We start from the raw sequence: 14440 nt of genomic DNA on the forward strand, positions 1-14440 counted from the left end.
GAGCACTATGCCAATAAATTAGCTTCAACCCTGAGGCCAGCGATGGTGCACAGTGCCGATGCCATATCCCCAAATACAACAAGTATGAGGCAAGAGACTGAACTCCTCCCCCTTAATTATTTAAAGGGGTTCTCCAGTCATAGGAAGTTAGGCCCTATCAACAGGTGGTGCTCTCAGTGATGAAACACACACAGATCTAATGAATGAGAGTCCGTTTCGCCCCCTTTTAAGATGAAGAGAGCAGCTGGTCACGGACTCACCGACTACTTTATTTATTTCTATGGTGCTGACGAAGATTGCCGAGTGCAGCGCACGGTTATTTCGGTCAGTGCCATAGAGTTGAGCTGAGCAGCTGGCGCATCAACAACCAGGATGTTCTATTTTATTGAGCGCAACAAAGGGCTACAACAGATCCCTATTTTTAAGACCCCACTGACGATCAGTAAGATAGGCCCTGCAAGGAAACCCTTTAAGGACAACCCTTGAATTTGTTGCCCCATTGCCCACAATCCCCTCCCCCCCACAACTACTTATGGATGTGGTTTCAATAAACTTTCTGCATGATCAGAATAAGACCAGCAAAAATTTAAATGACATTGGAATACCTCGGACTATCGCAGGAAATTTGGGACTGTAGGGGAATATGTATTTCGGTGTGCCACCATATGGTGCCCCATTCAAACAACCATGTCATTGTCTACATATAAAATCAGAGACACAGTATGGCTCCATACAGAGGCATAATGCGGCCCTTAATCTCAGTGAAGCATCACATCATATATATATACACATACACACAGCAGCTATGTAAATGTATACACACATGTATATACTGTACATTTCCTTACAATCTAATTTCTCTACAACGACTGCTTATAGGAATAACAGAAACGCAGCCTAGCGCCAGGCAATCTGCATAGACATGTGATAACACTAGATAAGGCTCTAACACCATCACAGGATTACTCTAAGGCAATACAAGGGAATTGTCATTTTTCAAGTCAGTTCATCAAATTTCTCCCCGGCTAGAGATGGCCTTGGTGTACTTTGCGGTTTCTGTGTGGGAGCAGCAATAGCTCAGCCATGAAACCGCAGGTCATGTATAATGGGGCTGTCATATGCTGTGGTGCACACAGGCCTCTGTGTTCTGTTCTGAAGGAGTTCTACAAGTATCATAGAATTCTACATATTATATAGCGACAAAACCCACGTGATAGTGATATAAACATGGCCGCATACAAGGTATCATTCTGCTGAATAATAATCCTCGTCTCTGTAATCCGCCCTTACATGGTGCAGCATATACAGATCTCTGTTTAGGCTTTGTTCACACTTTTGCGAATTCGGTTATAAATGTAAAATATAAACATATTGCCAAATTCATCATAAGGCAAATTTCATCGGTGATAATGTGTTCTGTAGGAGCGTCAGGTATTATATTGGGAGGTATATCATTGGGGGTGGTGCTATCCTTCCCAAAACCTTGTAAAGAGACTACGGGGGTCCATGAAGCAAATCGCCTTATAGTAAGCATACAAGCCTATTGGGAACATTAAATAAGTAACACACTGTCTACCAAGTATAAGTAAGTATATAGGGCTATATATTGTATATAAATGACAGATGGGCTTCTCCCATTGGAGGGGTGCGACCCTAAACTCTAGCCTACAATCAGTGTGGTCAATTTAGGGATATAATCCTCTGACAGGCTACAAAAACACATAGAGGTCAGGTCTTGAACCTGGAATTGCTGCTACATTTGTACCCAAATATCCGACCTATAAAGTACAAGAATAAACTGAGTAGAATAGGAAGTGAAGAATACAGCATCATTAATGTCTGTACCTGTCTAAGGAGAACGGGAAGCAAAATTTGGTGACAGTCTGGAGGACTTCCTGCAAAGAAAGAGAGAGAGAGACGTGTCAGTAATCTCCATACACACTGACTACAGTTATTAGGGTTAGGTTCACATCATCATAAAAATAATAACAATAATAATCTATTTATATAGCGCCACCATATTCCGTAGCAATTTACAGATTTTGGGGAACACTAACAAATAAAAAAATAACAGTCATATGAAACGATAGGAGAGAGGGCCCTGCTCACAAGAGCTTACAGTCTGAGGATGAGGGGGTGACACAAGAGCAAACAGTCTGAGGATGAAAGGGGTGACACAAGAGCTTACAGTCTATGAGGATGAGGGGGGTGACACTAGAGCTTACAGTCTATGAGGATGAGGGGGTGACAAAAGAGCTTACAGTCTATGAGGATGAGGGGGTGACACAAGAGCTTACAGTCTATGAGGATGAGGGGGTGACAAAAGCTTAGAGTCTGAGGATGAGGGGGTGACACAAGAGCTTACAGTCTATGAGGATGAGGGGATGATACAACAGCTTACAGTCTATGAGGATGAGGGGGTGACACAAGAGCTTACAGTCTTATGAGGATGAGGAGGTGACACAAGAGCTTACAGTCTATGAGGATGAAAGGGGTGACACAAGAGCTTACAGTCTATGAGGATGAGGGGGTGACACAAGAGCTTACAGTCTATGAGGATGAGGGGGTGACACAAGAGCTTACAGTCTTATGAGGATGAGGGGGTGACACAAGAGCTTACAGTCTATGAGGATGAGGGGATGACACAAGAGCTTACAGTCTATGAGGATGAGGGGGTGACACAAGTGCTTACAGTCTTATGAGGATGAGGGGGTGACACAAGAGCTTACAGTCTGAGGATGAGGGGATGATACAACAGCTTACAGTCTATGAGGATGAGGGGGTGACACAAGAGCTTACAGTCTATGAGGATGAGGGGGGTGACACTAGAGCTTACAGTCTATGAGGATGAGGGGGTGACACAAGAGCTTACAGTCTATGAGGATGAGGGGGTGACACAAGAGCTTACAGTCTATGAGGATGAGGGGGTGACACTAGAGCTTACAGTCTATGAGGATGAGGGGGGTGACACTAGAGCTTACAGTCTATGAGGATGAGGGGGTGACACAAGAGCTTACAGTCTATGAGGATGAGGGGGTGACACAAGAGCTTACAGTCTATGAGGATGAGGGGATGACACAAGAGCTTACAGTCTATGAGGATGAGGGGGTGACACAAGTGCTTACAGTCTATGAGGATGAGGGGGTGACACAAGAGCTTACAGTCTATGAGGATGAGGGGGTGACACAAGAGCTTACAGTCTGAGGATGAGGGGATGATACAACAGCTTACAGTCTATGAGGATGAGGGGGTGACACAAGAGCTTACAGTCTATGAGGATGAGGGGGGTGACACTAGAGCTTACAGTCTATGAGGATGAGGGGGTGACACAAGAGCTTACAGTCTATGAGGATGAGGGGGTGACACAAGAACTTACAGTCTATGAGGATGAGGGGATGACACAAGAGCTTACAGTCTATGAGGATGAGGGGGTGACACAAGAGCTTACAGTCTAAGAGGATGAAGGGGTGACACAAGAGCAAACAGTCTATGAGGATGAGGGGGTGACACAAGAGCTTACAGTCTATGAGGATGAGGGGATGATACAACAGCTTACAGTCTATGAGGATGAGGGGATGACACAAGAGCTTACAGTCTATGAGGATGAAGGGGTGACACAAGAGCAAACAGTCTATGAGGATGAGGGGGTGACACAAGAGCTTACAGTCTATGTGGATGAGGGGGTGACACAAGAGCTCATAGTCTATGAGGAGGAGGGGGTGACACAAGAGCTTACAGTCTATGAGGATGAGGGGGGGGTGACACAAGAGCTTACAGTCTATGAGGATGAGGGGGTGACACAAGAGCTTACAGTCTATGAGGATGAGGGGGTGACACAAGAGCTTGCAGTCTATGAGGATGAGGTGGTGACACAAGAGCTTACAGTCTATGAGGATGAGGTGGTGACACAAGAGCTTACAGTCTATGAGGATGAGGTGGTGACACAAGAGCTTACAGTCTATGAGGATGAGGAGTTGACAAGAGCTTACAGTCTATGAGGATGAGGGGGTGACACAAGAGCTTACAGTCTATGAGGATGAGGAGTTGACAAGATCTCACAGTCTATGAGGAAGAGGGGTGACACAAGAGCTTACAGTCTATGAGGATGAGGGGGTGACACAAGAGCTTACAGTCTGAGGATGAGGGGGTGACACAAGAGCTTACAGTCTATGAGGATGAGGAGTTGACAAGATCTCACAGTCTATGAGGATGAGGGGGTGACACAAGAGCTTACAGTCTATGAGGATGAGGGGGTGACACAAGAGCTTACAGTCTATGAGGATGAGGCCCCCCCCCCCCCCTCATCCTGAGACACAAGAGCTTAGAGTCATCTCCTCTGGATTTATGTTTTTTGGTTAGGAGGAGAAATACAGAAATGCTGTTCCATTAAAGTGGTTGTCCAGGATTTGACAAATGTGTCTCCTATGTCCTGTAAACAGCACCACCACTGACTGTGGTTTGTGCGGGTATAGCAGCTCAGTTAAATAGAAAAAAATGGAGCAAAGGTGCAATACCACGTACTACCCAGAGCTGGTGAGGTTTATGAAGAAAGCAGCCAAGTTATTTAGTTTTTGGTTTACCCCTTTATCCAATGGATCACAAGGGTCTGAATAGTCCTATTACAGCCTTGCAGCGCTGGGGACCTGGGTTCATGTCCCCGGGTCAACATCTGCAAAGAGTTTGTATGTTCTCTCCGTGTTTGCGTGGGTTTCTTCCGGGTCCTCCAGTTTCCTCCCACACTCCAAAACATACTGGTAGGTTGATTAGATTGTGAGCCCCATTGGGGACAGGGACCTATTTGGAAAGCTTGGTGCAGGGCTGTGTATATATAAATAAAGGAATTATTATTATTAATAATTAAAAAGTCCTTATAGTATAGAAAGTTTTGGGGCGATGGTTTACTTTTCTACCAAATAAAACTGGATGCATCCCTGCTCCAATCCGGCATTAAAAACCAATAATATTGAAGTAATAAAAAAAACCACTAAGGAGGAGTAATATAATAAACACATTACACAAACTGCAACATCTCTGCCTTCACACCAAATTTATATTACAAATGCAAAACAATGAATACAAGAAGGAGCGGATCCCACAATGAGGAATTAATCAGAAACAAGAATGTGGAGTCTTCGGAGAGGTATTGCCCCTGGAGGGATAGTCACCAGGCACAGCATATGGGGTGCGGGAAGCAAAACCAACCCCGTGCTTCTGCCAGCGCTGGTGCCTGTTACCTAGAAACCAGGGCTCAGGGAGCGCAGCGGAGCAACGTGTCACCCAGGAGCAGCGAGCGAGTGACAGCAATGTCACTTATCACCGCACAGATTCTTATTCTTCTGGTTTTCAGTAAAGGGGATTTATCACTGTTTTTTTTGTTCATAAGTAGCACTCGGATATTTATGGCAAATTTTTTGACGACTTTTTCGAAAAATCTTAACTTAAATCCAACCCCAGTGAAAAAAAATGTGTGTGTAAGTGTGGGGGCAGGATATAAGGTATTAATACTTCTGCTCCGCTTTCTTGATGTGTAAACTGAAGCCTCATCATCCAGAGATTCCTGATCACAAAATGGCCGCAGATGGAGGGTCATGGGATCTCCACCGATCCATTAACAATCGCCCAATCTACTACTTTATCTTGTGTTTTATTGAAATTAGTAATATATGTGGCAGTATTACAAAGGTTTGAGAGATGTGGCTTATAATGGGGGCATTGTAAAACTAAAATAATTCTGGACCATGATGCATCTGAATACCACCTATCCCAAAAAATATTCTTGAGATTCTAGAGAAGAGGTTGGGGGCACTGGCAATGCTTCTAGAGGAGAACCAGAGAAACTGACAATCCATCTAGGGAAAACCAGAGAAACTGACAATCCATCTAGGGGAAAACCAGAGAAACTGACAATCCATCTAGGGGAAAACCAGAGGGACTGGAAATGCTTCTAGAGGAGAGCCAAAGGGACTAGAAATGCTTCAGGAGAAGTGCCAGAGGGACTGGAAATTATTCTACAGGAGAGCCAGAGGGACTGGCAATGCTTCTAGAGGAGAGCCAGAGGGCCTGTAAAATGCTTCTAGAGGAGAGCCAGAGGGCCTGTAAAATGCTTCTAGAGGAGAGCCAGAGGGACTAGAAATGCTTCTAGAGGAGAGCCAGAGGGACTAGAAATGCTTCTAGAGGAGAGCCAGAGGGACTAGAAATGCGTCTAGAGGAGAGCCAGAGGGACTAGAAATGCTTCTAGAGGAGAGCCAAAGGGACTAGACATGCTTCTAGAGGACATCCAGAGAGACTAGAAATGCTTCAAGAGGAGAGCCAAAAGGGACTAGACATGCTTCTAGAGGACAGCCAGAGAGACTAGAAATGCTGCTAGAGGAGAGCCAGAGAGACTAGAAATGCTGCTAGAGGAGAGCCAGATGGACTGGAAATGATTCTAGATGAGAGCCAGAGGGACTAGAAATGTTTCCAGAGGAAAGTTTGGGGTACTGGCAATGCTTTCAGGGGACTGAAATTGATTTTATATGATTCTGTTCTTCTGTTCTAGTCCAATGATAAGTCTTGTGCTATATTTTTGGGTCTTCGCTATATGAATCATGATACTATCCAATCTACAGAATATGCACTAGAAGCAAATGGAAGCAGTAACGTTTTCAGAATAAATATGCACACAATGTCAAAAAAATGGATCCATGGCACAAATTTTTAATCAATTATAATTTATAGAATGCCAAATATTTTCACTGCGGATTCCACTATTTGGCAGAAATCTGTAGAGTATCTGCAGCAGTGATTTGGCTTTTTTTGGAAGGAATGTTTAAACCACACATCTCATCTGTGTGGCCAACTATAGGTTATGTATTGGTACCAGCCAACCACTTAATATGGGGAAGGTGGGTGGTGGCCTCCCAAAAGCAGATCTTGGGGAGAGCCAAGAATTGGGCAGGTGGATTTCAACGGCCCAAACCTTTTGTTCTAAACATGAGATGTTTTCCCCCCTCTCTCAGGATACAAGGACCTCTTGACCATGTCTAACTTTCAAGCACATGTGAAAAAAGGTTTGATAGCTCAAAATTAACTTAAAGGGAATGTGTCTTCAGGAGGCAGGTCTACCAAATGTCACCCACACTTTATTCAGGATAGTGACAGTATTACAATAATGTCCTTCCAAAATATTGGACATATTGTGATCCCGGATAAGAGGCTGGTGGCAATTTGAAGACCTCCCTCTGCATAAACACCATGGGACTACAGGTTGGACTTGATGGACCTGTGTTTTTATTAAACCCTATACTATGATACTAGGACATGTTCCCTTTACATGCCCTTTCGTACTTTGTATAAGGTTGCATATTAAATACTACATTGATACTAGAGAGGAATAAGGGGGAGGTCTTCATAGTAGGTGTCCACCTCGGATCACCAGAACAGGTTATTTCCCAACTTCCAGCTGGATATTCATTGTATTCTTATCATATATCAAGAGCTCATCTCTTAGCTGCCAGAGGAAAACTTATACAAAACATCTTCAGATCCCTAATTAAGACAGAACAGCCGAGAAGCCGCTGATGCCCCCTTTCCTATGCGACTGGCTGACTGTTATTCAATGAGCGGCGGCTGATAATGGGATAATTATTTATTCGGGGAGGTATGGAAAAGAGCACAAAGATGAAGTAGTTCTGGGCATGACACGAGATACGCCTAAAGCAAAGTGAAACCAGTCTAATAAATTAAACATCAGCGTGCAAGGGGACTTCTCTTTTGGCAAAACTGAACGGATGCTCCGCACTTCATTTATTTCCAAACCGCCTCCATTGTTCCCAAAACAAGCAAAATCAATCTAACCAGCTGCCCAATGGAGTGGAAACCAGAATAGTGTCACTACAGCTCTGTCTGGGAAATACAGATGTAGCAGGAAGGAGTTTGTCACCTTTTTTAAAAATAAATTCTCTAGAATAACCCTATTGACAGGAATTGTAGGGTGTTCCTAACACAAAATGAAGATAAATCTGGTGCACAGGTCTCTACAATTGGACCTCAGTAGGGAACCGGGGTCAATCGTAGCGAGCGTTCAGCTGTGAAAACTTGTAAATCCGGTAGAGCCTTTGGCGGTCTAACCTCCTATTCGAGTGAGAAAATGTTTTCTGTAAGTGGAGTCGAAAAAGATACAAACCAGATCTTTGCCCCTTTCTCTACTCCAAAATGACGTTGATAAATGTGCCTCCACTGAAGTTTGTGACCATATTAGATATGAGGGGAATGGCAGCATGGGATTTCATTGCTTGAATTTATTTACCTCCTTATGTAGGTTTATTTTCTATTGGTATCACCCATCTTCTAAATCATGGAGACCTCAACAGGATAAATGGATGTCCAACCAAGAAAATCCCTGGAGAAAAAGCAGGGGCACTTCCATTTTGCACCCATTTATGAGCAGGAGGACTTGGGAGGTCATCAGAATGGTAATGCTTCAATGCTAGGGTAGCGGCACTGTACATGGATAACCATGAATGGATCCATCTATAGATGGGCACTGCTCACTCGTCACTATTGGGATGGCAGAGGTTCGAAAGGTTGGCTTTCAGAAGAAGTAGTGATGGCATTCCCTGCAATATTTCATGAAGTAGATGACTTGGCTCAGTACCATCTGACAACTACAAGGCCATCATCTCTCTCCTAGGTTGCAGCTGACCTACCTGATAGCACCACTCAGAACAAATCACTGGAGATAAACTTTCCAATCCTGCGGTCTCCCGGCTACACATCCCAGCTCTGTCATATCTGCTACGGAATAAGTGCTCCGACAAACAACACTTAGTGTAATGAATGGCTGTGTAATCTGGAGATGTGGAAGCGGCAGCCAGATGTTTAACATCACACTTCTGCAGCGGAACAGCAAGTCCTCCTCTGACAGCTTGCAATCTTCACCTCTCTTCTACTCTGCATTTACACACTTAGGGGTACACAGCGAGGGGGGGGGGGGGGACTCTGCTCCCAGAATGCTTCTGAAGGCTGATGAATTGCTCAGGGGGGCTCAGGTTTCCACAAGTGGGTGAGAGCTAATTCTCACAAATGGATCACTATGGTGAACAGCTCCCTGAGGTTTTTTTTTGTGGATTTGGAAATTATTTACATTGTGTGAATGTTCACATTTAGCAGAAGGAGAAGATGGAGAAACACAGAAACATTTGTAGCAATTGTAACGACACTGGGACACTCGTAGTCCGAGGATACAGTATGCCCAGTGCCACTTCTATGCCACTCAATTGAGATTTTAAGGAATTATGTTACTATAACACAGCCTCATGACAGACTTTGCATACAGGATTTGATTCTTTCATATGAGTACAGAAGACCCTTATAGAAGTCAATATGTGCTATATCAGCTCTATGTAATGTAATGGCTGTGCCTACAATGTGTCATTCGTTCACGTCCATGTATGCCAGGTCTTAAACCGCTGCCTCTAATGACCATTATGATTTGCATTGACATACCAATAGGTTATATAGATTTCACAGCCCCCCCCCCCCCTAGTGTCACCGTAGGTCAGTAGATATGAGGGGCATGAAAGGGAACTCAAACCAGCTTGGGAGTATCCCGGCAGAGGGCTGGTTGTGCCCATTTCTACGCCTGGTACGACATATTCGGGCTTATTTACTAAGGGGCAGCGCCCGCACTTTCGTCAGATTTTCCGACGTTTTCAGGATTTGCGCCCCTGTGACAGGTATTTAACCACGATCAGATTGTGGCGCCATTGCACTGGCTTTCATGCGACAGAAATCGGGGGTGGGCCACCGGACTATCCGACGGATTCGGACTCGGCGCGGGATTTAACTTTCAAATTGTGTTGCACTTACATGCACCAGGGAGAAGGTGAACTCCGGCAGACCTGAGCGGGGAAGCGACACATGCAGGATGTCGGGCGCCCGATCTTAGGGCACATTCACATGGCCGTCTGCGGGGACGTACATGCGGCATGCTCTATCTTTTGGCGTGTGTGCGGCCGTGCGACGCTATTCTCTATGGAGGGAGGAGTGGCTTAGGGGCCTTAGTGAATCCCGGCACAGTGCATTCCAGTTGGACAATGCACTTTTGGGGCACGCGTCAGGACGTGCAAGTAATTGCCCCCACGTTTTAGATGCAGCACAGACACCTGGCGTATAACAAATAACCCCAAATTGATGTATTGTGCAGCCAAATTACGTACGGTATGCTTTCCTTCTATAACAATGTTCAGTAAAATCTAAAAATTTTTCAGACTTTAGCGCACCATGTAGAAACAGACAAAATGTAAAAAAATATATATATTAAAAGGCGAGTTACTAAACATAGAAATTTCAAAAAAAGATATGAAGAGAAAAGCAATGCAGCTCGTGTCATCTTACAGCGTTGGGACCAGGCAGATAGACCGTCAGTCTTTGAGAAGGTCCTAGTGACTGTCTCTGTCTGATCACCGCACTCCTGTCTCATTTATTTCACAAACTTTGCCAGAGAACTAACCATACTCAATGAGGGCTGTGTAACCATCAATACCTTCCGTCTTAAATCTATTGAGCGGAGCAGGATTCAGCACAGATCCATCGAACGCTCCAAATGTCAAGCCATGATTTGATTCTGGGCAGGCTACAACCTTGGGACAAGGAGGCAGGTGGTGAATGTCCCGGGCAGGCGGTGACACTAAGAGGTCGCTCCCCCCAGGGACACAGATCATACACTGCACTTTGAAGGAGACACTTGCTATGGATCCATTTGTTCCCTCTTCATTAAGAGATTTTCTCATTTACAAAAACAGAACTTTAAAACTGAACTGATGTAAAGCTGCATGAGAGCTCAGTGTGTGCTGCATCCTAACGCCATGGTAACTTTATATGTATTCATTACAATATAATCAAAGAAAAAATTACAGAAATCATCAAAAGAGACCAATTACAGGAAAAGATGCATACATCCCCCAATCTTCGGTATATTATGGGGCAACTTGCTATTTAACCCTCTGATCCTTTTGTTCTCCTTTATCCTTAAAAGAAAATCTACCATCAAAATCCATCATGATAAACCAGGGACATTACTCATAGGTCCAGGCACAGTTACTGTGGCAATCTTCTTATATTTGTTATCCATGGCCTCCCTCCATCAAAAATCAACTCTCATTTGAGATGAAAGCCGCTTCGTGCTGCAGATTCACAGGCTGTTACACTGTGCAGGAGCACGTTCCCCCTCCCACTGTGTGCTGAAACTCTGCTGCAGTGAGATTACATCAGGCAGGGGGAGGGTGGTAGAGCCAGGGAACCAGGGGGTAGGGTGAGACAGTTTAACAGCCTGTGAAGTTACAGCACGGAGGGGCTCTGGTAACACCTCCTTCAAGAACTTCAGTTAAATTTTAAAATTACATTTTAAAAGGAAGGAGGCTATGGATAACAAATATAAGATTACCACAGCCACGGGGTGCCAGGATCTACGAGTAAGGCAGATGGTATAAAAATAACAAATTAACGATTGTCACCCTTCTGCGAAGTTCTGTTTCAGCATGGTTTTGCCCATCACTACCGGTCTCTGATGCTAAACAGAGGCTCAGCAGTGACATGGTGCAGCTTCATGTTAAAGTGGTATGCTGATGTTAGATGATTACCACTTACCTTCCCGTCCCCGGGTGCACAGACTCTCTTTTATTATAACTTACAATGGCCTCATTTAGGAGAAATGTAACTTTATAAAATATGCAAATGAGCAAAACATGCTCTGTCTCTATATAATTTATTCATGCCCCGCCCCTGCTTGGTCCGCCTACAAAGCCGGTGATGTCACCGTATAGGCGGACCAAGTAGGGCCTGGTCATGAATAAATTATATAGAGGCAGAGCATTTTTTGCTCATTTGCATATTTTACGTTAAATTTCTCCTAAATGCGGCCACTGTAAGTTATAATAAAAGAAGATCAGTGCACCTTCAGACAGGGCGGTCAGGTGAGTTGTAATCATTTACCATCAGCTAGATGTCCTTTAAGAAAAGTGCTACACATGAAAGATTGGGCACAATGATTTTAATCATGAGAGTTATTAAGAATGTTAATCTGAAGTGTTGATTCTTCTACATCAGTGATGGCTAACCTATGACACGTGTGTCAGTGCTGACACACGTAGCCATTTTCACTGACACACGGCTGCCTGAGAGTTAAGTTTCATCCTACATGACCAGGTGCAGTAGCCGGGAGGCTGAGAGATTGCACTGAGCTTCCGGCACTCCCCCCTCCTCCTCCTCCTCCCCCGGGCCGGCTCCTCCCCATGTGTGAGCTGTGCCTAGAGTCTCCAGTCAGCACAGGTATCAGCATGGGGCACAGCAGGAGAGGTGACCCGGCCATACACCCAAGAGGCTCCTCTGCAGCTCCTGATAGTTGTGGTGGGGGGAGGATGGCATCACAGTCAGAGGTCACATCGCTGCTGCCTTGTGTGATGACCCAGCAGCTGCCACCTCTACACTGACCATCTCCACAGCAGGGGCAAGGGAGGACAACGACTTTCATCATATAGTAAGTAAGGTCAGTGCACTGTATGATAGAAGACAGTCATCAGGGCTTGTGTGTCAGTTTTGTGATGTACAAGCCCAGACATTGCGATTATTTTGCTCCTCACACCTTCTCCATGCCAAGAGGGCATGAGGGAGATGCAGACAGCGGCGCCTGCGCCCTCGCTATAACCTGTGAACTTTCATGACAGAAAGTTCACAGGTTACTAAGCATTTCCACACCTGTCTGATTGTAACCGATCTATTACAATGTGCGATTTGCACATAGTAATAGATGATTGGGAAAATCCCCATATACTGCCAGACTGTAGTATACTGTTGTATGGCAGTACATGGTAGGATTAATCAGACAACCTACAGTTAAAGTACCCTAGAAGTTAAATAGTATACATATTTGTTATTTAAACTATAAATATCACAAAATTATGTTTTTTTGTCAAGGTGACACACCACCAGAGTTATGCTCGGTTTTTTGGCGAATTTTGACACACCAAGCTCAAAAGGTTGCCCATCACTGTTCTACATGGAACAATAAGACATCCTATGAAAATAAGACCTAGTGCCTTTTTAGGAGCACAAATTTATATGGAGGACACAAGATAAAAGCTTTGGATTGATTTGCCCTTTTCCATCTTGTCCATATATTTGTATGGAGCAGAAGTGTATATAATGTATGGTATTCCACCTTATCAGATCCTGCATGCGGTACATGGGCTTTTTCCATGTATTAGGAAGATCTTCATCTTGTGGGCTCTATTGTTCCCTGTCCCCTGCAGATAATACACAGAGGCTGACATAAAGTCATCCATCTCCCTCCTCTCGGAAGACCCCGCTCTCCTCAAAACTGCAGCTAGGTGCCAAATATTGATGCTGCCCTGCTGCTTCCTGCCATGGGAGACCACAGACATATCTGCAAGCAATATGGCAGGACAAAGCTTTGAATATTCAAGTCAAGCAACTTCATCTTTTAAGGGTGGGAGCGCTTCATTATGGGATGTGTGTCATTACATTAAGTCTATGGACACGTTTGCTTTCTATGTCGCAAGCCAACACAATTTTTCTATTTTTTAATTTTTAAACTCTGCAAAAAGTTTCAAAAATATGTTGTGTATTTACCTAGAAGTGGATTTAGAATCTCCTCTACTATCCAATAGCATAACTGTATGTAAAATGTATACAGGCAGTCCCCGTGTTACGTACAAGATAGGGTCTGCAGGTTTGTTCTTAAGTTGAATTTGTATGTTAAGTCGGAACTGTATACTTTATAACTCAAAATTTTTTTTGGTCTCTGTGACAATTGGGTTTTAAAAATGTTGGGTTGCCATAAGAACCAGGATTAACAATAAAGCTTCATTACAGACACATTTGATAACTGTTATAGCTGTTTATTTTAACCTGTTACTAAATTACAGTAAGTTACCATAATCCAGAAGTCCGTTTGTAACTAGGGGTCGTCTGTAAGTCAGGTGTTCTTAAGTAGGGGACCGCCTGTACTATAAATTTTAGAGGTGCCATGTAGGGAGCACGATAAAGACCCATAGATGGGAAAAAATGAGTAAAAGGGTCCGAAAGCAGAAATGGTTAATACTGCACGATTGTAAAACCACCGTGGAATAGAATGAAAAGAACAACAGACCAGTAGGATATTATTTTCAAGAAGAATGTAAACCCATCCCAACATCATTAACATGGCTCACTGGAGACCTGCCTTGGGCATATGCAAAATCCTATTGTTGTACTACAGATGCCCAAAACCTTCTTGGCATAAGGCATCAAGAAGGAGGTGGCATAAAGAACCTTTGATCATGACTAAGAAAAAAAATTTAACACTGAAATATATACTAAAAAAAAAAAAAAGAAAACAAAAAGTAAAAAAATGATAGAAACATAACAAAAACATATAAACAATAAAACAACCTGGGGAAAT

The 14440-nt window shown here is 43.9% G+C and overlaps 1 protein-coding gene across 4 annotated transcripts in view; it reads right to left on the reverse strand.

Moving 5' to 3' along the window:
• The window catches only part of DENND1A (DENN domain containing 1A), a 458345-nt gene that overhangs the window by 319202 nt on the left and 124703 nt on the right, over positions 1 to 14440 (reverse strand). For all 4 annotated transcript variants that reach the window (XM_072125842.1, XM_072125843.1, XM_072125844.1 and 1 more), the window contains exon 4: positions 1846 to 1895. In XM_072125842.1, the coding sequence (XP_071981943.1) occupies positions 1846 to 1895 (50 nt within the window). The remainder of the gene's footprint in view (positions 1 to 1845; positions 1896 to 14440) is intronic.

The sequence above is a fragment of the Engystomops pustulosus genome, chromosome 9 (assembly GCF_040894005.1).
Source record: "Engystomops pustulosus chromosome 9, aEngPut4.maternal, whole genome shotgun sequence".
Classification (NCBI taxonomy): Eukaryota; Metazoa; Chordata; class Amphibia; order Anura; family Leptodactylidae; genus Engystomops; species Engystomops pustulosus.